At 37.1% G+C, this 26,794-nt stretch overlaps 4 protein-coding genes and 1 non-coding gene across 8 annotated transcripts; 3 read left to right on the top strand and 2 right to left on the bottom strand.

The window, feature by feature from the left end:
- The first annotated feature begins 560 nt into the window (after positions 1–560).
- Positions 561–642, top strand: TRNAS-AGA. Its single transcript has one exon. It is a non-coding gene; the product is annotated as a tRNA-Ser (tRNA).
- Positions 643–874: 232 nt separating this feature from the next.
- Positions 875–1,599, top strand: LOC125584209 (nucleolin 1-like). The gene has a single exon (XM_048752313.1). It carries the CDS (start codon positions 875–877, stop codon positions 1,511–1,513), a length of 639 nt encoding a protein of 212 aa, XP_048608270.1. The 3' UTR covers positions 1,514–1,599.
- Positions 1,600–1,809: 210 nt separating this feature from the next.
- On the top strand, positions 1,810–3,780 carry LOC125584211 (proline-rich protein 36-like). The gene has a single exon (XM_048752319.1). It carries the CDS (start codon positions 1,810–1,812, stop codon positions 3,778–3,780), a length of 1,971 nt encoding a protein of 656 aa, XP_048608276.1.
- A 14,799-nt stretch (positions 3,781–18,579) lies between these two features.
- LOC106397113 (threonine synthase 2, chloroplastic) lies at positions 18,580–20,745 on the bottom strand. Its single transcript, XM_013837673.3, has 2 exons — positions 20,071–20,745; positions 18,580–19,636 (listed from the first exon to the last, which is right to left on the bottom strand). Exons 1-2 carry the CDS (start codon positions 20,674–20,676, stop codon positions 18,692–18,694), a joined length of 1,551 nt encoding a protein of 516 aa, XP_013693127.2. The 5' UTR covers positions 20,677–20,745; the 3' UTR covers positions 18,580–18,691.
- Positions 20,746–24,321: 3,576 nt separating this feature from the next.
- LOC106399653 (nuclear transcription factor Y subunit A-3-like) lies at positions 24,322–26,504 on the bottom strand. Of its 4 annotated transcripts, none has more exons than XM_022702789.2 (5): positions 26,244–26,504; positions 25,647–25,901; positions 25,305–25,471; positions 25,047–25,217; positions 24,322–24,973 (listed from the first exon to the last, which is right to left on the bottom strand). In XM_022702789.2, exons 2-5 carry the CDS (start codon positions 25,894–25,896, stop codon positions 24,599–24,601), a joined length of 963 nt encoding a protein of 320 aa, XP_022558510.2. In that variant the 5' UTR covers positions 25,897–25,901; positions 26,244–26,504; the 3' UTR covers positions 24,322–24,598. The 4 variants fall into 4 exon arrangements, with proteins under 4 accessions (XP_022558510.2, XP_013695565.2, XP_048613350.1 ...); XM_013840111.3 differs by having other exon boundaries at positions 25,647–25,923; positions 26,244–26,501; XM_048757393.1 differs by lacking the exon at positions 26,244–26,504 and adding an exon at positions 26,041–26,235 and having other exon boundaries at positions 25,647–25,923.
- Between the last annotated feature and the right edge of the window lie 290 nt (positions 26,505–26,794).

Raw genomic sequence — 26,794 nt, forward strand, 5'->3', positions numbered from 1 at the left:
ATATCACAATTCTTAAATTATCTTTAGAAAGTGGGAGTTGCTGGTGCATTCCAGCTTGTTACTATAATTAAGCATCGGTTCGAATCAAAAGGGAGGCCGATTATTTCATTAACTAATGCAACATACTATTCTGTGCTTTATAAGTCTTATACAAAATATATGGTGATAGATGATATATATATCGTTTCACAGTAAAATTGTATATTAAAAGTGTGATTATGTTATTATTTACCATTCAAAATATTTAACGAATTTTAGTATTTTCATCGTTTGTAAAAATTAATTTGCTATATCTGTATTTGCACGTGTTATAAATAATACATAAAAGAAACAACACAGTGTTGTTTTTCTCCTTTTGGACAGATATCTGAAGCCATATGTGAACTCAGACCCGGAAGTGAAGTTCATGCCGAGGTCAAGAGAATAGTAGCAAGTGATGGTCTTTGGGACATAATGAGCAACCAAGAAGTCTGTGAAATAGCTAGGAAACTCGTAGTGTATATTTTTAGAAGCCCTAGTTGCATTTATCTATATATGACGAAGTAATGGTGTCATCAAAGGTGGACGTGCCGGAGTGGTTATCGGGCATGACTAGAAATCATGTGGGCTTTGCCCGCGCAGGTTCGAATCCTGCCGTTCACGGTTTTTTTGGTTTTTTTGCCTGTTTTCCATCTTTATTATTTTTTCATAACTTAATCATTCTACTATAGTCGGTCAAGGAAACGGTTATAATCCAAGGCCCAGGGCCATTTTTAGGGTCAACAAAAAATAAATCGTATTTGTGAATTAGTTTCGGTCATTTCCTACTGTTTAAGTAAACCTAATATATTACTTAAACAGCAGTCTAGGGTTTTCGTCTCTTCTGGTCTTCTCCATGAAATCTGGCGAAGCAGCTCCTGCTGTCGTGGTTAAGAGAGAGCCTGAAGATGGTGACTTGGAGACCAAAACAAATCTGAAGAAGCAGAAGAAAGACGTAGTTGACACAACGGAAGGATTGTTTGATCATCTAAAGCGGATGGAATCAAAATTTGATTTGTTGGTGACAAAGTTGGATCTATTGATCTCAGTGGAAGGTAAGGGAGTTCATGCCAAGAAGTTTTTAAAGGCCAAGGCTGAGATCAGTTCATCCGAGGATGAATCATCTTCTTCTGATGATGAGGATTCTGTGGAGAAACCTGTTGCAAGTGCTAAGCCGGTTGCTAAATTTTCTTCTTCCTCCGAATCAGAAAATGATTCAGAAGATGAGAAGGAAACTCTGGCTACTAGTTCAGATTCATCAGATGATGAGGAAAGTGACCAAGGTGAAAAACCTGAGCAGAAAATGGAGGGCACTAGTGCTGATTCTACCGAGAAATCTGATGAAAAGGAGCGTGAAGATCGTTTCGGTTTTGCCCCTGGTCGTTTTAGGGGTGGTCCTTTAGGATTCCGTGGTCGCGGTAGAGGTCGTTGGCCTTTTGGAGGTCCTTTTGTAGGTGGTCGTTGTGGTGGTCTTGGGCACTGTAGCGGCTGTTAAGGTTTTGTTGTGCGAGTAATAAACCTCTTCTCTAGCTATTTGTTTTTTTTAACTTATGATTCAAATTCAATGCACCCTTTTTATTACTTCGGTTCCACAATTTAAGCAAGCAAGTATCATAGGGACATGACACATGCCCTAGAGACAAGAATTGTTCCGGAAGAAACACACTTCAAATCAAAGCATATTTCAAAAACTTTTAACACATCACTCATATTTAAAAAGAGAAAAACCTCTTTTCTCTCTAGCTTCTCGTTTTCCGTGCAAACCCTAATCTCAGCTTCCCTGCTGCCTCCATGGCTGGAGAATCTTATCTCCGGCCACCACCACACCCACCATCCTCTCCTCCTCCACATGTTCCTGACCCAGCCTCATTCCCGCCTCTCTCCACCTCCCTTGGTTCCCATTCCTTTGCGCCCATCCCATTCTCAAGCCACCACTCGCCCTGGAATTTGCCTATGGTGAAATCTCCTGTTATTGGCCCCTCTGTTCTTGTATCTAGTTCCACCACTACTCCCTCGCTGGTAACAGCAGAAGGAGAAGCAACCACTACTCCTGTGTCAACTGAACAGGCAGTTACTACCAGTTCAAACTTAAGCAAAGACCTTCAGAGTTCAGCAGCACCAGCCATGAATGTCTCTGGTCCTCTGCTTACTTCCGACCCCATTCTTCAATCCCAACCCCTCCAAAACCCTACTGATGGTGCTCCTACTAGCCCTTCAGCCCCTTCTAAAACTTCAATTCCAACAGGCACCAACTCCACTAACTCAAAAGCCCCAAGGAGCCATACAGTTAAACCTCTCCCAAATAACTGGGCGAAGAGTCTCCAACAATCTACTGATAAAACTCTAAAAAAGGTTACTAACCCTAGTTTCTCTGCTGATGGCACGCCAAGGATAAAAATCCCAGACTCGGTTTTCCAAAAAGGAGCAGATCTGCATCAAGACTTCATCTTAGGAGTTTTCCTTGGAAAAACTCCAGCCTATGCTCAAATCCAGAGTGTTCTAACCCACATCTGGGGGCGTGGCTTGAAATTGGAGATTCACCTGCGACCAGAGTCAAGATCAATGTTAGTAAGGATACCTAACTCGACAATAAGGAAGAAAATTGTGGACCAGGAATTCTGGCATATAGGAAACGTACTTTTCTATGTTGCTCAATGGTCTGCTTCAGTCGCGACTCAGCCTCCCTCATTCACCTCAATCCCTCTTTGGGCTCATTTCAAGGGTATACCCTTTGATTTATATACCCAAGAAGGCCTCGGCAGAGTAGGAGACCTCATTGGTCACCCTCTTGAAGTAGACGACTTTACCATGAGGAGAGTGAACATTAATATTGCACATATTAAATGCAGAGTTGATTGCACCAAACCTTTGCCTCGTAGTGGAGAACTCGAAAGAGACAATGGCGAAGTTGTTACTGTTGATATTGATTACCCTTGGACCCCTCCCATCTGTCCCTGCTGCAATGAATTGGGTCATCTGGAGACTCATTGCCCTTCTAGTAAATGGAAACCTTCCAAACCTGCACCGGTAAAAGAAAGACCATTGAAGACTGTCCCAGCCAGCTCTTCTTCTCCTTCAGGGTGCAGCCACAGCGAGCCAATAGCTCCATCTAGTTCTCCTCCTCAAGAGGACTCTATGGCTTGGGAACCTTCAATCATTGCTCATGGTGCCCAGACGTCTCCAATTCTCTCTCTCGAGACTCCGGCTAACCCTCCCGCTTCTCGGGAATCCTCTCCTGAGGTCTCTGTAGTTGGACTTCTACAGCCTTCTGATTCTGTAGGAACCTCATCTACCCCCACTCCCTTTAGTTTCTCCTCCTCTCCTCCCTCTCTGCCTTTTACTACCCCTCACTCTTCTTGTCTCCCTCCTGTCACTGATGATGGTATTTTGTTAACTCCCCCCTCCTCTCCTCCTCCATCGCCTTCCACTGTAGTGTTTGCGAAAAACTTTACTAAAGATACTCCCTTACTACCTGAAGCAATAACCCATCTCCTCGCCCTCCCTGCTGTCCATCATCCTCGCCCCATCAATCCAAAAAACTTTAAAAAACCCCTGTCCCCATCCCATCCCCCACCTAGTAAGTACCTCTTATCTATCAACCCTTTCGCCTGTCTTGCTACCCCCCCTGCTGAACCACCCTCTCCCTCCGGTCCTGCGCCCTCCTCTGATCCCTCTTTTCCCTCATCCTCATCTTCATCCTCAGATTTTACTACCCCCGCTGTGGGTTCTTTCCTATCAGAAGGAGAGACCCAAAACCTATAAAATCTTTTTATGTTAGAAAACATATTTTTTTGGAATGTCAGAGGTATTAATGAATCTGCTAAGCATTCAAATTTTCGGAGGTGGATAGCTACTCACCATATTAGTTTAGGAGCCCTTTTAGAAACCCATATTAAAGAACCTGTCCTCAGCCCGACCATGGCCCTTATCTGTCCTTCATGGTCTTATGTTTCAAACCATCACTCAGACCCTGACGGAAGGATCATCTTGATCTGGAAGCCCCATCTTAATATCACCATCTCCCACCAGTCTAGACAATCTTTGACTTGCCGTGTCGATTACCCTTCTGTCCCACCTTTCTACTTCACAGCGGTCTATGCAGGTAACACTGTAGAAGAACGCACTGAGCTGTGGGTGGAGCTCCTGGATCTCCATGCTACTCTCAACCTAGGCTCATACCCTTGGCTTGTTGGGGGAGACTTCAACGAAATAAGACATCCATCAGAGCACTCAATACCATCTATCTCGCAAATCTCTAGCCCTATGATTGATTTCAACTCCTGCCTGCATCAATTGGAAATCCAAGACCTGCGATATCATGGTGAAAAGTATACTTGGTCAAACAAACGACCTGATAATCCTATAGCCAAGAAGTTGGATCGCGCCTTGATCAATGAACATTGGTTAAACTCTTACCCCCGTAGCCTTGCCGTGTTCCATGCCCCTGATATCTCAGATCACACTCCCTGTTGCATTGAACCTGTCCGTCCTCTACCTCAAGCCGGAACAAAACCATTCAAGTTCTTCAATTACCTCACCCTTCACCCTGACTTCCTTAAACTGGTTGCTGAAACCTGGGTTTGCACTGAATCGGAGAATCACTCATTATCTCAACTGAGTGTTAAGCAAAAAGAGCTAAAGAGTGTTCTAAAGACATTAAACAAGGAAAATTTTTCAGACATACAAAAAAGAGTTTCAGATACTAACTGTTTGTTCATGGATGCGCAGGTACTCTCACTACGTCAACCCACATCAGATAACTTTGCCGCAGAGAAAGCCCTCCTTGAAAAACTCCAGTTTCTGAAAAAGATTGAAGAAGAATACTTCAAGCAATTATCGAGAATTAATTGGCTTAGGTGTGGTGATCAGAACACTAGCTACTTTCACAAGGTTGCTACTGCTAGGAAGGCATTCAACTCAATCATCATCCTTATTAGTGTTACTGGTATAGAAGCAACTTCACCTGAAGATATTGGTAACCTTGCTGTGGCGCACTTCTTGAACATCCTTGGGCCGCCTACTCCGAAAACTACCCCCCAGATGATCTCCTCTGTTGCTGACATGATCCGAACAGACCGCTTTTCCTGCTCTCAAGCTCAAGCGGCTCTTCTCTCTCGGCTGCCTACACCTGAAGACATCACCAAAACAATGTTTAAGCTCAATAAAAACAAGAGCCCTGGACCAGACGGGTTCACTTCAGGTTTCTACACAGCTGCTTGGGATATACTAGGCCAAGAAGTCATAAAGTCGATATCATCATTTTTCAAAACCTCCATCCTCCCTACCTCTACAAACTCCACCATTCTAACCCTGCTACCCAAATTCCCTGGTGCTACAATCATAAAAGACTATAGGCCTATCTCTTGTTGCAACACCCTCTACAAAGTAATCTCTAAAATCCTAGTTAACCGGCTTAAACCTCTGCTCCCTTCCATCATCCTCCCTAATCAAACTGCTTTCATTAAGGGTAGGCTCCTACTGGAAAATTGTCTCTTAGCTTCAGAGCTAGTCTCGGGGTACCATAAACAACAAGTGGAGAAGAAGCTCACTTTAAAACTGGACATAGCCAAGGCTTTTGATTCTGTAAGATGGGACTTCCTCATTGCTTGCCTCCTATCTCTTAACCTCCCACAAGACTACATCCAGAGGCTCGCAGCCTGCTTCACCTCCCCGTCATTCTCTGTTGGCATCAATGGTAGACTCCACGGTTTCTTCAAAGGCACTAGGGGACTTCGACAGGGTGATCCGCTATCGCCCTACTTGTTTGGCCTGGTCATGAACATATTATCGCATAAGTTAAATGAAGCTGCACAATCGGGAAGATTTGGATTTCATCCTAGATGTCAAGAATCAGGACTTACCCATTTATGCTTTGCCGATGACATACTAGTCTTCACGGATGGTTCCCTCAACTCAGTACAGATGATTCTCCAGCTCCTAGATGAATTCAAGGCCTTCTCTGGACTATCAATCAGTGTAGAAAAATCATGTTTCTTCTCCAGTGGCCTCTCTGAAGTCGAAATTGATGCAATCACAGAGACTTGCGGCATCCCAGCAGGCACCTTCCCTATCAGATACCTCGGTCTGCCTCTGAACACGAGGAAGCTCTCTATTGCAAATTGTGAACCCCTCCTGCACCAAATCAAATCGAAAATCAACTCTTGGACATCCAAATATCTTTCCTTCGCGGGCAGGCAAGTCCTAATTTCTACGGTCATAGGAGGCATCACTAACTTTTGGAGTGGAGCGTTTGTTTTACCTAAAGAATGTATCAGCCTCATAGATAAAATGTGCAATGCATTCCTCTGGAAAGGAACTCTCGAGGGTAAATATGTCGCCCGTGTTGCATGGGAAAAGGTCGCAACACCTAGGAAGAATGGAGGGCTCGGTCTCAGAAATTTGGCAATTTGGAACAGAACCTGCATCATCAAACTCCTTTGGCTCCTGTTGTTCAGACCAGAATCAGTATGGGCTTCATGGATGCAAGACAATGTGATCAAAGATGAAAGTTTTTGGGAACTAAAGCCGAGACTAAACCATACCTGGATATTTAAAAGGATTCTTGAGGAGAGACAGACAGCGCTACAATGGATCATGATCAGCCCAGGCAATGGAAGAAACGTCAACTTCTGGCTAGACCCCTGGACTCCATTTGGTCAGCTCATTTCCTTCATCGGACACCAAGGGCCAAGGCTAACTGGCATTTCCCGAGCTACCAATGTTGCAGACCTTTGGATCAACGGACAGTGGTCATTCCGTCATGCTCGATCCCCCCAGATGGAGGAACTTCTAACCTATCTCACCACCGTCACGCTTACAGATGAACCAAGCAACGCTCAATGGATTATGGATGGGGCTCCTAAACATACTTTCTCCTCCTCTGCGGTCTACAATTCCTTCTTCGAACATTCTCCAATCGTGCCTTGGCACCCAATCATATGGATCAAAAAAGGTATTCCTAAACACAAGTCTCTTGCCTGGATCATGTTACTTAACAGGAGCCCTACTCGCGATCGTCTCCTTTCTTGGGGCCTACAAACGGATCCTCGCTGCCTTCTCTGCAACCTATCCGACGAATCAAGGAATCATCTATACTTTGAGTGCCCATTCTCCATCGCCATCTGGTCCTACTACGCTGCAAGACTAAGGATCCCACAAACTAGCAACTCGTGGGCTGATGTAACTCACTCTCTCCTGTCTCTAACTGGTACAAAGGATCATATCTACCTTTCAATTCTCTCCTGGCAAGCAACAGTTTACGAGGTGTGGTGGGAAAGAAATGAAAGGCTTCACCGAGGGAAATTCAGATCGGTGGACATGGTAGTGAAGAAGATCAATGGACTCATCAAAAATAAAATCTCTTCTCTCAGACCGGAAAGCAATCGCAGGGCCAGCTCTCTTATGCAAATCTGGTTTTCTATCATTGACGGTTCCAGTTAGATCCTAACTAGGGTTTTCGATTCTAACGAGATTCAGATTTCCCTTCTCCATGCGCCCTGACGTGGGTAATGGCCGCTCTCCTTACTTGGGCTTTTTCTATTTTCTATTTTCTTTTCTCTTTTATATGGGCTGATTGAAGGCTGGTTCTGATTGGGTTTTTAATTCTCATTGGGGCTTCGTTAGTCCGTCAAGTTTACATAACTAAAGTAGGTCTTGTAATCACTTTTGCTACCTTATTTATTTTATGCAAGAAAATGTTCAAAAAAAAAAAAAAAAAACATCTAGATTCATTGTTCTTGAGATACTCCTTAGAAGAACATCCATAACCGGACCAAACTCTGAATTAACCTTAACCGGTGGGTTCGGCAACTTACAAGCCATCTCTTCTATGTTCGTGGAATGATAATACTCTGCTTAAACTTCAACCCAAGAACTTAGATGTCAAATTATATATCGCAACTTGCGACGGCTGGCTTGCACTGTCCATAAAAAGTTGAACCGGCCAGCCCGCGGAACTCCATTCATGATGATTAAAATATGTATATAGTTTTTATGCTATAAATGTCATTTTAGAATGAATGTGATTTATGAAAACATAAGTCATGGAGTTTTTCTTCTGTAATGATATGCACTAGATTGAAAACATTCATTTTCCAAAAAAAATAGAACGAGAAACTAGAGAGAGAATAAAAGAATTATAGAAGAACGAGAGAGTCTATAGCAGATATACTTTACAATATTCTTATCATTTGAATTATTTACATATAATATATTTGTTTTCAATTATCAATCGACACTGGTGTCAAAAAATTAAGAATATTGAGAATAACAAACATATAATGAACTGAGATACAAAAGTTAAAGATAATTCATAAGCTTACTACATGAGATGATACAAAGAAAGTGAAGGTTAAAATATTGATAATATTCATTTTTTTGTGTTGGCTTAGATTATAAAGTTACTAAAAGAAACATAAAAGTATAAAACCTAATTTATGTTGTGCAGATATGATACACGGTTTTCTTTAAATGTCTTGTTTATTCTTGTTTTTATTCATTTGTATTTTACAATGGTTCAATTTTTTTTATTATAGATAATAAAGTATTTATAAAACATATTTGTTTCAAGTAATTCATAGTTGTTATATTCTATAAAAACTCATAGTTTTAGAAATATTAAGCAGGTCAACTCGCGCCTAAGTAGTCCAACCCGTAACAGACTCGATTTTATCTTTGTCCATGTAGGTCAGTCCGCTGCGAATTGCGGTTTATATATATATATGTCTAGATTCACTCCGCTACTGGGTTATTTGGACATAACATGCGGATTATGGTCTACATTGGCATCTTTACATGAGATGTACCCACCACACCACCACCGTTATCATTACCTTATATAATTATATATAACAATAATAACTATATGAATGTATTTTATTTTATAATAGATATTCACTAACCAACCAATATCATAATTATATTTATAAGAAAATTAAATTAAAATTTCCATAAAATTTTATTTATGGACTAATATTTATATATCTACATATATAGACAGCAAATGGAATATTTTTGAAAAATAATATTCGTCTTCATGAAAAACCAAATTCTTCATCAAAAAGTTTTAACTTACATCTTAAAATCAATATAATATTATTATTAATTATATTAAATCAATAACTATTATAATAATATGAATTTGTTATTTATATAATTATATAATGTGTTGAATATTTTTAATTTATTATTAAATCGCTATTACTAACTTACATATATGTTTCTAACTGTTGTACATGTCGCACATCGTTTAGCAATGCTTTTTTTTTGTCAAATAGTTTAGTAATGCTTAAAACGGCAAATATATGTATATGTAAACTCATTCATTCACAACTATAATCGCAATGTTTAAATCAATCATGCCCATACCTAAATTTCACATTAGCAACACATGCATATTAGCACGAGTCTGTTAATTAATGTGGACTTTAGAAATTTTATTATAGAATTTAGTCTTTATGATTTCCTGATGTATATGTATTATGTATCTGATGTAATTGTAAGAATTAAAAGATATATATAGTTACCGTTATATTTTGTACAGCTTAAATATTGCTTTAGAAAATAAGTTTCTTACAGCTATTTTTATATCTTTAAAAGCTAAATAAATCCTTATTATTAATTTAATGGTTGAATATACAAATTAAATGTATAAAGACAACCTAACCAATCACCTTCAGTAATAGCATATCAAAATGCACACTATCAAATCAATATTTTCGGTGTTTTTAATCTGAATGAACTTGTAGACTATTTCAGATTCTTACTTCTTTCTTACTAGTTTCAACAACAACTAACTTCATTGTTGGATATGGGCCCAAATTATCATCAAGGGCCAATAATTGACTTATCTCAGTAAAACAACAGACGTAAAAAAAAGAAAGACTGGCCCAACAAAAGCCCAACTAATGGAGAGTCAATCGATTTACCCACCCGTCAGGACGACCTAACACACGCAACCGAGTGTCAGAAAAGAGAGAGGCTGATGTGCCGCAATCCACGGATCATTACATGGAACCAGCTCAGCATGGAGTTCAGGACGTTCTGAACATTTCAACCGAGGTTCATGTTTTTCACCGTGCCAGACTTGAGAAAAATCATGCCAGATTTGACTTGGATCAAGCTAAACTTAGCTTGGGTCGTGATGAACCTGAAGACAGACATGGATTCTCACCCGGCGGACCATCCGGACATTCCCGTAGGAGTCCTTATCGTTACCGCCGTGCATCCAATGGGTTCGGATGAACCTGGACATCAGCTGAAGAGTCATCTTTGACCAATCTGCATGGAAGACTGAGTCTTTGACTCATTAATTCAGATCTGGTCAAGATTATATTTTCTATGTATTGTTTTTACACAATTTCTTTAATTGTCTTTGACTACAAAACACTATAAATATGTAGTCACTTTGATGAATAAAATCAGTTCAGTTTTGGTTGTTTATTTGGTTTCTTCTCTGAGTGAGAGAGAGAGTTCTTTAGCTAGTTCATCGGTTTGAACTGGCTTGTTGATTTGGTGGTCAGCCAATCATCTTTGTGTGTCGTTTGGTGGTTAACCAACACACTACATTTGTTCTTAGGTGGTTAGCCTTAGATCGTGGGTATATCAAGAGTCATTCCGCATCTCTTGACGATCCTTTCAATCCATCTAAGTTCCAGAAGTGCCGTTTAACTTCTCGGATCATATCCAACACCCAGCTAAAGTGATCCTCCCTATCTTAGGGTTTTTCAGTTGGTATCAGAGCCACTTTGGCTGGTTTGTTTTCATTCTTCTTATCATCTTCTCATATCTTCATCATTTTTCTTTTCTTATTTCTTTTTGGATCCGGGCTGTTCCTTTACTCCCTTGTGATCGCCAGTTATTTAAAAAAAAAAAAAAAAAAAAAAAAAAGAAAAGAAAAAGAGTAAAAGTTTTGGCTTGAATCACTTCTGAAGAGAAATCCAGGGGGAGTGGTGGAAGAGAAACCCTGCTGGCTGAAGAGTAACCCAGCCTTAGGACAGTTAAGGCGGATCCATATAAAAATTCTCTTCATCTTTCTTTCTCTTTTGTTTTACCACAAAAGTTTGTTATGGGTTTTGACTGCTGATTTTTTACTGCCTATCATCCTTTGAACCATTAAAAGAACTCTGAGTGACCATCTAAAAATCGTGAGCTAAACACTTGAAAGTGTGAAGATTTTTATTTGCTAACTTTGTTAAGTGTTTTCAGGATGTTTGGACTTCTCAAGAAATCAAAACCACAACAAGACGTTTACTTTCCTTTTAAAACTGTTTTTGAAAAGGAGCAATTGATTTTTGATAAGAAACAGTTTACTTCTAATGAGTTTGACTTTGTGCAGAAACAAAAGAAGAGACAAAACAGGTGTGATGATGAGAAGTGGGTCAGAAGTCGTGATCGTCCCTTCACCAAAGCGAAGAGAAGCAACTGTGATGTGCCTGATCAGAACGAGCTTCAGACTTATGCCAGCTTGGAAAAGATGTTGCATAAGACAATTCATGTTGTCCGACAACTCAAAAAGAAGGGAAACACCAATACTTCTTCTGCACCAAAACAACAAAGTAATTCTTTTTCTCTTTCAAATTCTGATTTAAAAACTAATGTGTTGTCTTCTGATAAAAGCAAGGCTGTGAAAACCACAAGCAAGGCTCTTTCTACCAGGTGCTTCAAATGCCATAGGGTCGGTCATTATGCCAACAAGTGCCAAAAACAGAAACCGTTGGTGAATTTGGAGAAAGCTGAAACCGAGACAGAAAAGAAAGACCCTTTGCCAATTTTTGACGACTATGCACATGAACCGAAGGAAGGGTCAGGTGGAGAGCAAAACTGTGGTCATAAAGAAGGATCTTCTCCCATTCACAAACCGGACCAAACTCAAGGTGAGCAACGTTTTAATTATGATTCTTTTGCTTATAACCCTTTTCCTTTTAATGTTTCAGATTTGAGGACAAATCTTTTTGAAGAGGAAGGGAATGATGTGCCGCAGTCCACGGATCATTACATGGAACCAGCTCAGCATGGAGTTCAGGACGTTCTGAACATTTCAACCGAGGTTCATGTTTTTCACCGTGCCAGACTTGAGAAAAATCATGCCAGATTTGACTTGGATCAAGCTAAACTTAGCTTGGGTCGTGATGAACCTGAAGACAGACATGGATTCTCACCCGGCGGACCATCCGGACATTCCCGTAGGAGTCCTTATCGTTACCGCCGTGCATCCAATGGGTTCGGATGAACCTGGACATCAGCTGAAGAGTCATCTTTGACCAATCTGCATGGAAGACTGAGTCTTTGACTCATTAATTCAGATCTGGTCAAGATTATATTTTCTATGTATTGTTTTTACACAATTTCTTTAATTGTCTTTGACTACAAAACACTATAAATATGTAGTCCCTTTGATGAATAAAATCAGTTCAGTTTTGGTTGTTTATTTGGTTTCTTCTCTGAGTGAGAGAGAGAGTTCTTTAGCTAGTTCATCGGTTTGAACCGGCTTGTTGATTTGGTGGTCAGCCAATCATCTTTGTGTGTCGTTTGGTGGTTAACCAACACACTACATTTGTTCTTAGATGGTTAGCCTTAGATCGTGGGTATATCAAGAGCCATTCCGCATCTCTTGACGATCCTTTCAATCCATCTAAGTTCCAGAAGTGCCGTTTAACTTCTCGGATCATATCCAACACCCAGCTAAAGTGATCCTCCCTATCTTAGGGTTCTTCAGAGGCGTTGCACCTTAGTACGAAGCCGAACCTGAACGTAGCTGTCAACAGCTCCACTGAACACTGTTTTGAACCAGAGAAGTAATGATGAGAGAAGATGGAATCGACACGGAGATGAGTCTATAAAAAGGGAGCGAGAGAAGGACATAAAGAACATAGAGAATACCGAGAGAGAAACTGATATTGATGACGAGTTCACCTTCTTTGTATTTCTCCCTTTCAGTATTTAGCTTAAACACTTCAATAAACGAAACTTTTGGACCCCTAAACACTATTTATTGTTTGATTAAAGATCACTAAATTTGATTACTAGGATTCAAAACTTGAATTGGTAGAGGATGAACATGTTGATTTTTGACGAAATTACAAAAAGAAAAAACAACAAAAGATAGAACATTGAATAGTCTAATCTTCTTAAGCTGTTGCTTATCCCTTATATATTTATTAAGAAGCATTACAACAATTTTTGTAGTCACGCGTCATCACTTGAATGATTATTAGAATTTTTAGAAAAATAAATTGGTTCATATGTTTTTATTAAACTAACAATAAATTTATTATTTATGTTCTTTATTATCTCCTTAAATAAAATTTACGAAATTTTCTAATGTGGGGTAAAGTGTCTATCATGACATTTAATGATTTTGAATAATAAAGATTTGATAAAAATTAGTGTATTTTCTATCATATTTGTTTAGTTTTAAACTATTAAAATAAATTAAACAATCACATTAACCATATAATAAAAATTTAGATGTTTCTGTATATGTTATATTTGAATTTTTAAAAACGACTCTATATTATTAAAACCTTTAAAAGTCTCGCATTCAAATTTTGTGATCACTGGTTTTAAATTTTTGTTATGACAAGATACAAATGATTACAAAATCATATAGTAGAAAGTCTCATTTAATAATAATTATTATTAAACAATATATATATATATATATATATCGTTTTAAATTAAACTATACAACATATAAAATACATAAATATTTTAATTTTGAAATTTAGTTTGAATAATTTTTTTTTTGATAAAAGCTTTGAACAAATACTGACAACTTTATTTTTTAAAAAATTGTAAATTATAATTTATTAAAACTATTAATTCCAAAATGAAAATTTTGTTATCAGTTATATAATTTTTTTGCTATCAAAGATACAAATGATCAAAACCCATATGAATAGAAAGCATCATTTAATAGAGATTAATATTAAAAATATACTATATATGTTAATATTATTTACATTTAATTATATATCCTATCAAATATAAAAATTATTGTTTGGATTAATAAAATTTAATTATATGTTTGTATTAATTTAATTATATATAAAAAATAATTAATATATAATAGTTACTGACCTTTTAATTATTCAATATATATTTATAATTTTATAATATAAAACATATAATATATAAAATATTTTTTATGTATAATGTTTATCCCGCCCAAGGTGCTAGTCTTAACTCTTAAGTATTAAAAGGTTTGGACGAGTCAACATCCATACATATATAAATCACCATGTGTATCGTTACAGATATATTTAAATAAAAACAAGTAAGATCTATTGTTGTATGTGTACTTCCGAAACTATGCGACGGTTCCTGCCTCTCATTACAACGGGTGGAGACTTGTAACAGTTTGTACGACAAGCTGCACATTCTGACGCTGGCAATGAGCGCTTGCAATGGCCACGACAGATCTTACTGCATTCTATTTCCGATTTTGCTTCACCTTCTATGACAATTACGGCTAGTATCATCATTATCCACACCATGCTCATTACTTTCCCATATTTTCTTGTGTATTTTTTTTTCTGTTGCTAAATTAGTGTATACTCTTCTTATTTTTCTTTTTCTTTATGTTTATGAATGACTTAAGTTTATGATGCAGAAGTCTCTTTTTATAGTCACGATGTCTTTCAATTATATATCAGTCAAAGTTCAACAGTAAACCAAAATAAATATCAGTCAAACTTCTTGTTCAAAAATATTTATATCTATTAGTCAAAGTTTTAATTGTTGTCATGTTGGTGGATTTAATTGCTATCAAATTATGGTCTTTATTTATTTTTCTTTTGCTATATTTCAAAATGATCTATTAACATTTTCATGTTTTACCTGTTTAAATGAGAAATAACAAAATAAATATATAAACACTTGGACAGACCCTTGGATACCAGATCATACACCAAGAGCTCCACGGCCAAGGATCCCGGGATTAAGGATTGGGAAAGTAAATCAGTTATTCAGTCAGTATGGTTATGGATGGGATGAGCAAAAGGTGCGGGCAGTAATAGTGGATGAAGATATACCAAAGGTACTAGCTTTAAAGCTGTCTACAACGGCAAAACAGGACTTATTGGGGTGGCATTATAAAGATGATGGAATATACACTGTCAAATCGGGGTATTGGCTAAGCACTCATCTACCAACAAGAGAAAGAGTGGAACCGACACTTGGAAATCCTAGTTTGAAAAAGAAAATTTGGAACACGAAGATGCCTTCAAAGATACACCATTTTATATGGAAAGTTCTATCAAGAAGTATAGCCTCTGGAGCAAACCTAAAACGGAGACATATCATGCCAGATGCCCAATGTAGACGCTGCTGCAATGGGGATGAAACAGATAAGCACCTTCTATTCGATTGTATTTATGCTCAACAAATATGGAGAGCTTCTGGAATCTCTAATACAATCTTGACTGACCCACGGACGTCGTTGGAAGAAAAGATAGAAGTATGTCTCCAATGCTGCACATCTACACACCTCAGACATCTGACAAACCTTCCATTCTGGTTATTATGGAGGATATGGAAGAGCCGAAATTTACTGATATTTCAGAATAAACAGATTGATGGGAGACATGTATTACAACAAGCTAGGCGAGATGCCCAGGAATGGTTTACTCACTCAACATTAAATGTGTCTTCTGGTCGACCTAACATCCCAAGCCAACAAACACTGATGCGGAATCAACCCTGGAAACGCCCACCAGTAGGATGGCTAAAATGCAATGTAGATGCCTCTTTTGTGAATGCAGAGACTCCAAGTAAAGCTGGATGGATTATAAGAGATGAAAATGGAACTTATAAAGGTGCAGGTCAAGGTATTGGTGTATGTGTAAGGTCACCAATGGAAGGCGAAGTTCAAGGAATAATCATGGCAATGCAACAGTGTTGGGCAAGAGGATACACAAGAGTAATCTTTGAAAGTGATTGTAAACAAGCGATTGATATTCTGAATGGATCGGGACTCTACTTTACAGGTTATAATTGGATCAGAGAAGCTTGGTGGTGGAGAGACAAGTTTATGGGTGTAATCTACTCTTGGGTTCGACGTGATGCAAATAAAATTGCAGACAAATTAGCAAAGCAAAATATCCCTTACAATGCTTTATTTTGGTTTTATAACTATGTACCAAGGTTTTGAACAAAAAAAAAAAAAAAAAAAAACTATGTACCAAGGTCAATTGTTGTAGACCTTCACATAGATTACATTGATTCAACTTAATCAATAAAGTAGTCGTTATAAAAAAAAAAAAAACAAAATAAATATATAAATAAAATACACCAGTAGAGATCCAAATAAACTAACACACTTATATCTTGTGTGTAGATGACTAAAGATTTTTTATATAAAACTCTATACTTGACCAAAAAAAAAACTGAACCAAACTCTGCCTTAACCTTAACTCATGGGTTCGCCAACCTACAAGCCATATATTGTATGGTCTCTGAATGATTCAACCCATAAGCTGTATACACCAACAATGTCGACCGATCATTATAATTAGCTCTATAATTATATATATATATATAAACATTTTAATTTACAGTATATTCACTAACCAACCAGTATCATAATTATATGTATAAGAATTTAAAATTATTATTTTTTGCAGAATTTGTTTTTTTTTGAGCAAGCAGAAACTGTTTTTTAACCACTAATATATATCTACACAGATATAGAAATCGAATGAATATATATATATATATATATATATATATATATATATATATATATATATATATTCATCTTCATAAAAAAATCTTACTAAAATTATAATTTTTATCTAAATAAGTATAATATTATTATTAATAATATTAAATTAATAAATTTTACTTTTTATTATAATAATATGATTTTAATATGTTATAAATATATAATACGAGCATGCACACGTATAAATATTTATAAAGTTAAAATATTATAATTAATTGATATTTACTTTTAGTTTTAAATCAATTTATATTTTATATGTTTAATTTAGATTAATAATATTATATTATTTTAATTAGACATATGATTTGGATATGTTATATCTAGTCAGTTTGGTTATTTTTGGTTCAACAATCGATTTATTTATTATTAGGATATATTGGGTTGCAACTATTTCTCTGATTTCAAGTATAATATTTTACTCTAAATATTTAATTTTGATTAAATTCTTATTTGTATTTAGATTGGTTATTTTCTTAGATATGTAAATATATTTTAGTAAGATTATTTGTAACATAATATATATTGTGATTAGAACTAAATAAAAATAAACTAAAATATTTGATTCAAAATTACGTAAATGAATATAACGATAATATTCTGAAGTTTCATGGATATATATAAAATTATATTGTAACAAGAGTTAATATTTTATTTTTATTTATTTATAGAGTTTGAGTCATCCTATAATTTATATGTATAAAAATAAATTGATTCTTATTATTTGTTATTGTAGTTTGATCTATTGTTGTATGTTTACTTCGGGAACCATGCGACGGTTCCTGCCTCTCATTGCAACCGGTGGAGACTTGTAACATTCTGTACGACAAGCTGCACATTCTGACGCTGGGGAAGAGCGCTTGCAATGGTCACGACAGATCTTACTGCATTCTATTTCCGATTTTGCTTCACCTTCTATGACAATTACGGCTAGTATCATCATTATCCACACCATGCTCATTACTTTCCCCATTTTTCTTGTGTATTCCTTTTTTTTGGTTGCTAAATTTGTATATTTTCTTCTTATTTTTTTCTTCTTTATGTTTATGAATGAGTTAAATTTATGATTCAGTAGTCTCTATTTATATAGTCATGAGACCGTCATGAACGCTTTCTTTCAATTAAATTAGTCAAAGTTCAACAGTAAATCAAAATAAATATAAGTCAAACTTCTTGTTCAAAAATATTTATATTTATTAGTCAAAGTTTTAATTGTTGTCATGATTGGTGGATTTAATTGTGATCACATTATGGTCTTTATTTAATTTTCTTTTGCTATATTTCAAAATGTTTTATAACATTTTCACGTTTTACTTATTTAAATTATCTATTGGACTTCTTGTTAAAAAAACAAATTATCTATTGGACATATATTTGCTTCTTGAAATCCAAATTGGAGAAGATAGAAGTAACCAATTTTGACCTGAACCCGGTCCCGATAAATCCGAATCTCAAAACGGGTTATAATCCCATTAGATGATGAATCATCATCAGATGACGAGGAAAGTGATCAAGGTGAAAAGTTGAGCAGAGAATGGCTAATGCAGATATAAAGATTGGTGTTGTTAGCAATAGTGGCCGTTGGCCTTTTGGAGGTCGTTTTTCAGGTGGTCGTTGTGGCGGTCTGGGGCGTTGTGGCCGCTGTTAAGGTTTTGTTGGTGGCGGAAGAAACAGGTCTCTGCAAGTAATAAAGTTCTTCTCTAGCTGTTTATGACAGAATCATGTTAGAACTATTAAGAGTAGACGAGCACTGCTCTAGCTATGTGGTGTTGTTAAACTCTCCTTACAACTTGTTTTTTTTAACTTGTGATACAATGCAACCATTTTTATTAGTTAAGTTATTTTCATTAAGTTCCTCTAATTAAGCAAGCAAATTTCACAGGGAAATGTACCTGCCCTAGAGACAAGAATTGTTCCGGAAGAAACACACTTGAAACCAAAACATATTTTAATTCACCACTTAGACTCATTGTTCTTAAGATACTCCTTAAGAACATCCATAACCGAACCAAACTCTGCCTTAACCTTAACCGGTGGGTTGGCCAACCTACAAGCCATCTCTTGTATATTCTTTGAATGATACTCGATCTTACTCTGCGTAAACTTCAACCCATGAGCTGTACTCACCACCACCGTCCGATCATTAGCTTCTATAACTCCAGCTTTCCTCAGCTTCATCAGAGCCGTCAACGCAACACCAGTGTGTGGACATATAAACATACCGGTCGAATCAGCAAGAGCCATTGCGTCCATCAACTCCTCTTCAGTAGCTTCCTCAACAATCCCATTAGACTTCTTCAAAGCATACACAGCTCTATCTATAGACACAGGATCACCTATCTGAATAGCGGAAGCAAACGTTGTGTCTGCTTTCATCGGGTTAAAATCTTGATCAAACCCTGACTTGTAGTGCAAGTAAAGCGGGTTTGCGTTAGCAGCTTGAGCACACACAAGCCTAGGGATCCTATCAACAAGCCCTAACTCTTTACACATGTGAAACCCTTTGTAAAACGCGTAGATGTTACCGAGGTTCCCTCCAGGGACGATGACCCAGTCTGGGACTTCCCAGTTGAACTGCTGCAAGATCTCAATAGCCGCCGTCTTTTGCCCCTCGAGACGGAGGCTGTTGAGAGAGTTGGCTAAGTAGATAGGGAGCTCCGCCGTGACTTCTCGGATCAGATGCATGCACCCGTCGAAGTCTGTGTCGAGGCTTAGCACAAACGCTCCGTTTGCGATAGGTTGCACGAGCTGAGCCGTGGAGATTTTGTCCGCCGGTAAGAAGACGATGGAGGGGATTCCTGCGGCGGCGCAGTATGCGGAGAGCGCGGCGGATGTATCTCCGGTGGAGGCACAACCGACTCCGACGACTGGTTTGTTCATTTTCCGGAGACGGTTTACCTGAGAAACAAGAACCATCCAAAATATTTAAAATCATGAGTTGTAATATTTTATCCCAAAAACTCAAATTATCCAATATTTTCTTTTCAGTAAAAGAAACAAGAACCTTCATGCTAAGATTATGTTCGGTAATTTGATTTTTTGTTCGGTTGGATAAAAAAGTTGGAAATCGGTTAAATTCGGAGAAAATAATTAATTTGGTTCTAGTATGGTTCTTATTTTTGGATAATTTTGGATAAAATATGTGGATAGTTTCGATAATTTTAAATATTTAAGATAAAAATAATTAAATAATTCGATTTTCGGTAAACAAATAATCAGATATTTTTTTTCAGATATTTTGATTTATAAGTAATGATTTTAAATATATTTTGTTATTTCAAAATTAAATATAATTAATATTTTAATGTAAATAAAATGTATTTTTAGTTAACCTGAGAAACAAGAACAGTCATGCCAAGATCTTTGAACGAGCCCGTGTGGCTGATACCACAGTGTTTCACCCAGAGATCGTTCATCTGGAGGTACTGTTTCCCGAACCTCTCGGCCCAGAAGAGGTTTGAGTTTCCTTCGAAGGCGGAGATGATGTCATCGTCGTCGATCTCTGGAAGAACCCACTCTTTCTTTGACCAGACGCCTGATCCGTACGGCCAAGTGGTTTTACCGACGCGTGAGTCGAAGAGGTTACGCCAGAATGCTCCGTCGTAGCATTTTAGGGCAGCGAAGTCGTGCTGGACGTCGAGGAGGCCGCCGGACTGGGAGCGGTAGACGATCTCGTCGAGGGAGTAGGACTCAGTGGAGAGCGGCGGAGCGTCGAAGGGGACGTAGCGTGCGGAGAGATTTTGGAGCTGAGGACGGCGGCGAGCCTCGTCGCGGATGTTTTCATCGGAGCGGCGGTGTTTCTGCGGCGGAGCAGCGGGAGAGGGAGTGGTTTGGGAGGTGCATCGAACCGTGGATGAGGCGGTGGAGTGAGGTCGAAACAGGGTTTCAGAGTGGGAAGGAAAGTAGGTGGCGGAGTGGAGGAGAGAAAAGAAAGCCATGATGAGAGAGAGAGTAGACAGTAAAGTACAAAGACACTGAAACTGATTGGAGAGAAGAATATTGACACTTTGGTCAGAAACTAATTTATTTATAAACCCAAAGTATAAATGTGTTCACTATTCAACTATACTTAATTGATTATCATTCCAAATTCCCAAGAAATCAAGAATTTAAATATCTGTACGTACATGACTAATGATTTTTCTAAAATGGTGCCTTTTGTAGTGCACTAAACACAAATGGATCTTAAACATTCATGAATCATATATGAGAATTAGATTGTGCATTTCTTAGAGAAATACAGATCAGAAAAGCACTAACGTTTAAATATGGTACATCTCTGAGGCGAACTCAATACCAAGTAATGATGTAGTTCCAGTATACCAGAGTACGCGAGCTTTATGCTTACAAAATATGTGTCTGGTAGATGGTTTTTGGACTGCGGAGTCCCAGTACAGTGGATATGGTTGGGTATTGCTTGACGAAACTGAAAAAAAAAAACAATTTTTAGGGTTGAGAAACAACGAGAGATGCTTGTCTTTGTTACATTCGGAATTGGATGCTCTCATTGGAGAATATGGTTCACCACACCTCGTGCCAGTCCTTTGGGACTAATTGCAAAGACGTAATTTCAATGATAGAGGATCCAAGAGCATGGCTAAGCTTTTCCACGGAGTTGGTGGAGTTCAAAGCTATCAAAAGAATTCAAAGCTATCAAAAGAAGCTATCAAGACTTCAAGATCATACATGTACCAAGGATCCAGAACAAGACTACTGAGAACACCATTAACTCTAGCACCCCATTTGGGGTGCTTAATTTTTTTGTTTTTTTGGTTTTTTCTCTGATTAAAAAAAAATAAAAACAAACCAATCACGGGTCGCCACGTGTCAGTGGGGCCCAGAAAACAGTGCAACCACCAATGCTTAAATAGGCAACAAAAGCAATGGTGCTTAAATTTTTGTGGGACCCACCCACTATTATATTAATTTTTTTGCTAAGCTCCCCCATTAATGATGCTCTGATACTTTAGCCAAGACTACAAAAGTTTTTCATAGAGATTTATTTTTTGTGGGTTGTTCAAGTCAGTTTGGATTCTCAGATCACCTATAGTTTGAATGGTAGCACAACATTTTGATGTAAAAAAATAAAATAAAATAAAATAAAAAATATGGTACATCTTATTCATCTATCTTCATGAGTCTTTATAAAATAATACTGAGTAAATTACTGGTTTATATTTTATAAGATGATTAGTTAATTCATCAAGAGTTAAGCATTCCTCAATGGAGGATTATACTCTTATGAGAAAAATTGAAGACACCGTTTCATGAATACAAAAATTATTGTGAGTTAGTGCCTTCTTAATCAAGTAACCATATATGAAGATAAGATTGGGAGTGTAATGGTTTGTATGTCATAATCCAGATTCAAGAATCAATAGTGTGTGCTTGTGAGTTGTGTATTAAAAACATATAAAAGATTAATAATAAAATTTTGAAGTGTACCATATCGTATAATCAATTATCAAAATTGATAATGGTGCAACTTTTCCTTTTCAATAGAAAAAGACTTTACGGATTGTCGTTTTCTCCACAATATCTTGTAATACCTATTGGGTCAAAGATACAGTAAATGAACAAGTCATGTGAAATAAGCTTACACAAAATGATAGTGGCCCGATTAATCCGGTTTCAATAGGGTCTATTTCGCGTGTGCCTTGTTACGTAACTCATGTCTTTCTTTGTTTGCTTTGGTACACTCGGATAACATAGGTTTCCTTCTTTGTTTAGTCTATGATGCTACTTATTTCACTCTTCAATTCTATGTTGTGTATCTTTGCTCGCAGGAATAGTGCAATCCATTGTCGTTTCCTTAGCTACTACTGCATCTCTAATGGGTGTTTAAGGTACATTTTTCAATCACAGCTGCTTTTACTTCATCACTGCTTCATTGTACAGAGTACTTAAGGTTAAGATTGAACTTACAATACAGACGCGGGTTTTGGGTTAAGTACACAGGGATAAGATTTTGAACCAACACAAGTGGATCTTACAAATAGGAACATTGTGGTGGGCAAATATTAGGATTGAGTTACTACATATAACAACCAACATTGTTAGGATTGGATTAGTTGGCCCAGTCCATCACAATTCTAATGATAATTTTTGAAATCATATTACATGCTGACTTATGCACCTCTAATGCTGTTTGGTGGGTGTCTTACTCTGTTTTACAGAGGATGGCTTGGGGTGGTTTTGGGTGTTATGTTTGTAAGAAAGAAGAAGATAATGGGAACATGGTTAAACCAGACTCTAAAACGGTAATGGCTATTCAGGGAGTTACTGCTGCTATTGCTCGGAGTGTTTCTGCTTCGATTACGATCAGTGGCGTAGCCAAAAAAAAAAAATTAATCATAGTAAAAAATTGTATAAAATACCAAAAAAAATAAAAGATGTATTTTGCATACTAGAGACTGCTTATATATTCTCTATAAGTCCACATTCAAAATTAAGAAGGTAAAAAAAATAGTAAGAAATTCTGTTTAATCTCATTTTTAAATATTAAAATCATATTATAATATTTATTTATTTTTTATAGAATCATGCGATAAATTAACGTAATCAATATCTTCATCTACTAGATATTTTTACTGAAACAAATCTTTATTTATTTGATAAATTTAAAATATATAATTTTTAAATTATAGATTTTATTTAAAAATATTCAATTTATGTATTAAAAACTTATCTTAGAATTTAGGAATTAAATTATAATTTTTAAAGTTCATAAATAAAAAGTATAAAACCAGTATGATCACTACCTACGAGTTCTTGAAACAGCTTTCTGCTAAGAACCATGACGGGTTTTGCTCTAAATCATAGTGTTAACAGCTGAGAAAACCATGTAGAAAGTTCTTGTCTTGCTGAGTTGCTGTTCAGCTTTCTCTTTTGTTTCCAGTCATAAGATGTTAGGAGTGTGTTAATTCAGTTGTTTCTAAATAAAAGAAAAATGTTGTTTTCCGGTTTGGGATTGAATTGGATTGGTTCACTATGGCCGTGGTATTAGACCGGTATGGCCTGCAAGACTTACATTTGGTAAATGGGCATATGGCATACTCTTACCTCTCAATAAACAGACACATGACAAGATTTGATTTGGCTCTTAATTCATGAGTCACTTGCTTACAGATTTGATTGTGACTACATATAATTGAAAATGCTGTCTTTTGTTTTAAATTTTTATCCAAGTAAAATGGGATCATTGTTAGCTTTTGAGGAACACAAATGTGTATCTGTCACATAAGTCAATGTATTTTGGAGCAGAATCTTACGTTTCTTCTTACCTTATCAAAGTAGTTTATTCTTTCTTGAATAGTAAATAATTTGTAGAGACGGCTTTGATATTTTATTCATGAAAGTGTTGAAGAGATGGTATTATTTTCAAATATCTTAAGTGATGAAATGAGACTCATAGTAGAATATTTCAACCTACATATATTCTTAATTAAAGGAACTGTATACAGAATAAGAAATGATCTTATATATAAACTAGATTCTTCTCTAAGAATATATCTCAAACATTGTCAACTAAATTGTAAAATATTCAAGATTCCTAATGTCTCTTCACACTTGCTAATGGAGAGGAAGCAGAATATGTGTTTCTTTATCATATTCATACATAATCCAGAGACTCCTTCATTACATAAAGCAATTCAAAGTTTATAAGAAAATCAAACTAGTAGTTTACACATAAGTGAAAAAGTGTGTTCCAAAGTGAAGATTTTGGTTGTTGTTGTGATGTCTAACACATACATAAAGTGAAATGAAAACAGTAGCAAGTAACAGAACTAGTAGTAGTAGCCAAGGATGACTTCCCCCGTTTGGTGGGAACATGGAAACAGCACCAAAAGATCCAATGTCTCAGATATGGACAGAGAAATGGTGCAAATCCCCACCTCCATGCATGTCATTGGACTGACCATGAACACGCATTGCTTGGTTAGTCTGAGTTGGGATTGGGAAACCTGAAAACTGGAATCCGGTGTGTCCAAAGACATCACCTCCGTCGGAAACAGATGTAACGTCAGAGCCAGAGGTGGTTGAGCTACGGTCTTTGTTGTGATGAAGCATATGAGATTCGAACCTAGACATGTTTGTCTTTTTGCTTTCCTGTTGGACTGACTTGCCATGTTCTTGTTCGGATTCTTGAAGAAGCTTTTTGGTGTTGAGGAATCTTCCACCGGATCCTCTTGGCCTTTTAAGAGCATGAACATGTCGAGACTCATGAAGATACGGCTGTTGCAGTAAGAAAAAGACAGAGATGAGCAAATGAGAAGCTTTTGTTTGATGTGTTGATAAATATTGTTACCTTCCTCGCTTTGATTAGTTTGTTCTGAGCCTCAAGCTTGGCACGTTGCTGCCTTCTCCTCATGATTGCGTGATACTGCTTCGCATTGACAAAGACTGGCTCAGTCTCAGTGATCTCCGCTGGTAGCGGAACTCGACCAGGAACCATACCCACCATTTGGTGATTGCATGCCTGCAAAAGAGAGTGAAGAGACTTGAGACCTCATGAAAATTATGTCTTGGCAAGGAATAATGAAACTGATTCATTGCATACACTTACTGGTGCCTGTGGCAGATAAGTTGCAGCTAACATACTACCAAATTGTGGATCAGCATAGTGAAAAGAGAAATTAGCCTGCGGTGGAGCAAAGTGGATACTAGGGAGTCCGGTCATGGAGCCTGGTTTAGGATGAGTTGTGAAGCCCTTATGCTGAGTTTCTTCAGATCCTAATCAAACATCATAGAAAGTAAGAGAGAAGCTAACATTCTTATGGAAAATGAACATATACCAGCAATCAAGATCAAGTCAAAGCATCAAGCAAGAACCTCATCTTCTCAATTGGAATAGGAAGACAATCATAAACAAACAGAACAGAATAAGAACCTAGTGTAAGAAACTGACCTGATTTTGTTGAAAAAGGGATTTGTCTGGAAGGATTATCATCATCACCACTACTAGCAATATCAGTGTAAGACTGACCAGTGGACTGAGTTGAAGATGAATCCTGGTCCTGGAAACTGATTTGCTTTGTGGTATGTTCAGGCCTTGCATCAACCACTTTCATGCTTAGGGGTTCAGCTGGAACCACTCCCCATGAGATGCTAGTGTTAAGGTACGGCAAAGTTGAATCTTTCTTATTCATCTGATGCATAACGTCTAACAAGTTGAAGAAGAAGACCTATATATCATTCAACCATGATCCAAAGATTAAAACTTTTTAATACACAAAACAAGATCCATAGAAAAATTCAAAAACCTAGAATATATGAACAAATTGAGATTGAAAGTTGCTAACTTTATACAGTTTTGGGCAAAAAGGCGTTGACTTGAGAAGAAAAGATTAGCAAATCAGTACACAAGATCAATCACACGCAACGAGAGTGATAAACCAGAGTTCGAACAACGAAAAGGGGAAGACTTGGGAGAGATTAAACATCTAAGCTGATCGAACAAGGGACTAGAGATGCAGAAGGAGATAGGTGGAGTGAAGAGAAAAACCTTTTTTGAGAATTAGATGGACCGACGGTGAAGAAGACAAGACACCAGATTAGTTTTGCATGTCTCCTTGTCCGAAGTAAACGGTTCTTGTCTCTTTATATGGAAACTCGGTGAATCAGAGTGTGTGTGTGTGTCGTGTTGGACTTGTTTGATCTTCCTTATGCTTCTTGGTCTTCTTCGATCTTTTTCTCTCTCTCTCTCTCTCTCTAGGAAATCACCATCGCCATGGCCACCATTACCACTCCTTGTGGTTCATTATTGTCGTTAAGTGGTTTAATTATTCATTTAAGAGCGCTTAATTTAATTGTTTCACTTTACCCAAACACACAGAATAAAGTCTCTCTGCCTATCCCACTTTCTAGAATCATTTACCCCCACAAAATTAATAGATAAATGACTTTTTGCTCATTTTATTATTTGACATTTCTGATTCCTAAATTCCCTATAAATAAAAATTCAGATAATACTAAAATCTTAATTTCCGTCATTTTCTTTGGCGTATACTCTCAGGTGCTTTGGCGGTAAAAGATAGACTGCGCTCAAGAGGTATC

This window comes from Brassica napus, chromosome A2 (genome assembly GCF_020379485.1).
Source record: "Brassica napus cultivar Da-Ae chromosome A2, Da-Ae, whole genome shotgun sequence".
Lineage (NCBI taxonomy): Eukaryota > Viridiplantae > Streptophyta > Magnoliopsida > Brassicales > Brassicaceae > Brassica > Brassica napus.

Excerpts from the sequence above, each read along its gene's own strand:
- LOC125584211 (XM_048752319.1), top strand. The coding sequence starts at position 1,810 with ATGGCTGGAGAATCTTATCTCCGGCCACCACCACACCCACCATCCTCT.
- LOC125584209 (XM_048752313.1), top strand. The coding sequence starts at position 875 with ATGAAATCTGGCGAAGCAGCTCCTGCTGTCGTGGTTAAGAGAGAGCCT.
- LOC106397113 (XM_013837673.3), bottom strand. The coding sequence starts at position 20,676 with ATGGCTTTCTTTTCTCTCCTCCACTCCGCCACCTACTTTCCTTCCCAC. Across the intron at positions 19,637-20,070 it reads TGACTGTTCTTGTTTCTCAG|GTAAACCGTCTCCGGAAAAT; the intron begins GTTAACTAAAAA and ends CTTGTTTCTCAG.
- LOC106399653 (XM_022702789.2), bottom strand. The coding sequence starts at position 25,896 with ATGCATCAGATGAATAAGAAAGATTCAACTTTGCCGTACCTTAACACT. Across the intron at positions 25,218-25,304 it reads CTTATCTGCCACAGGCACCA|GCATGCAATCACCAAATGGT; the intron begins GTAAGTGTATGC and ends TCTCTTTTGCAG. Across the intron at positions 24,974-25,046 it reads AACTAATCAAAGCGAGGAAG|CCGTATCTTCATGAGTCTCG; the intron begins GTAACAATATTT and ends TTACTGCAACAG.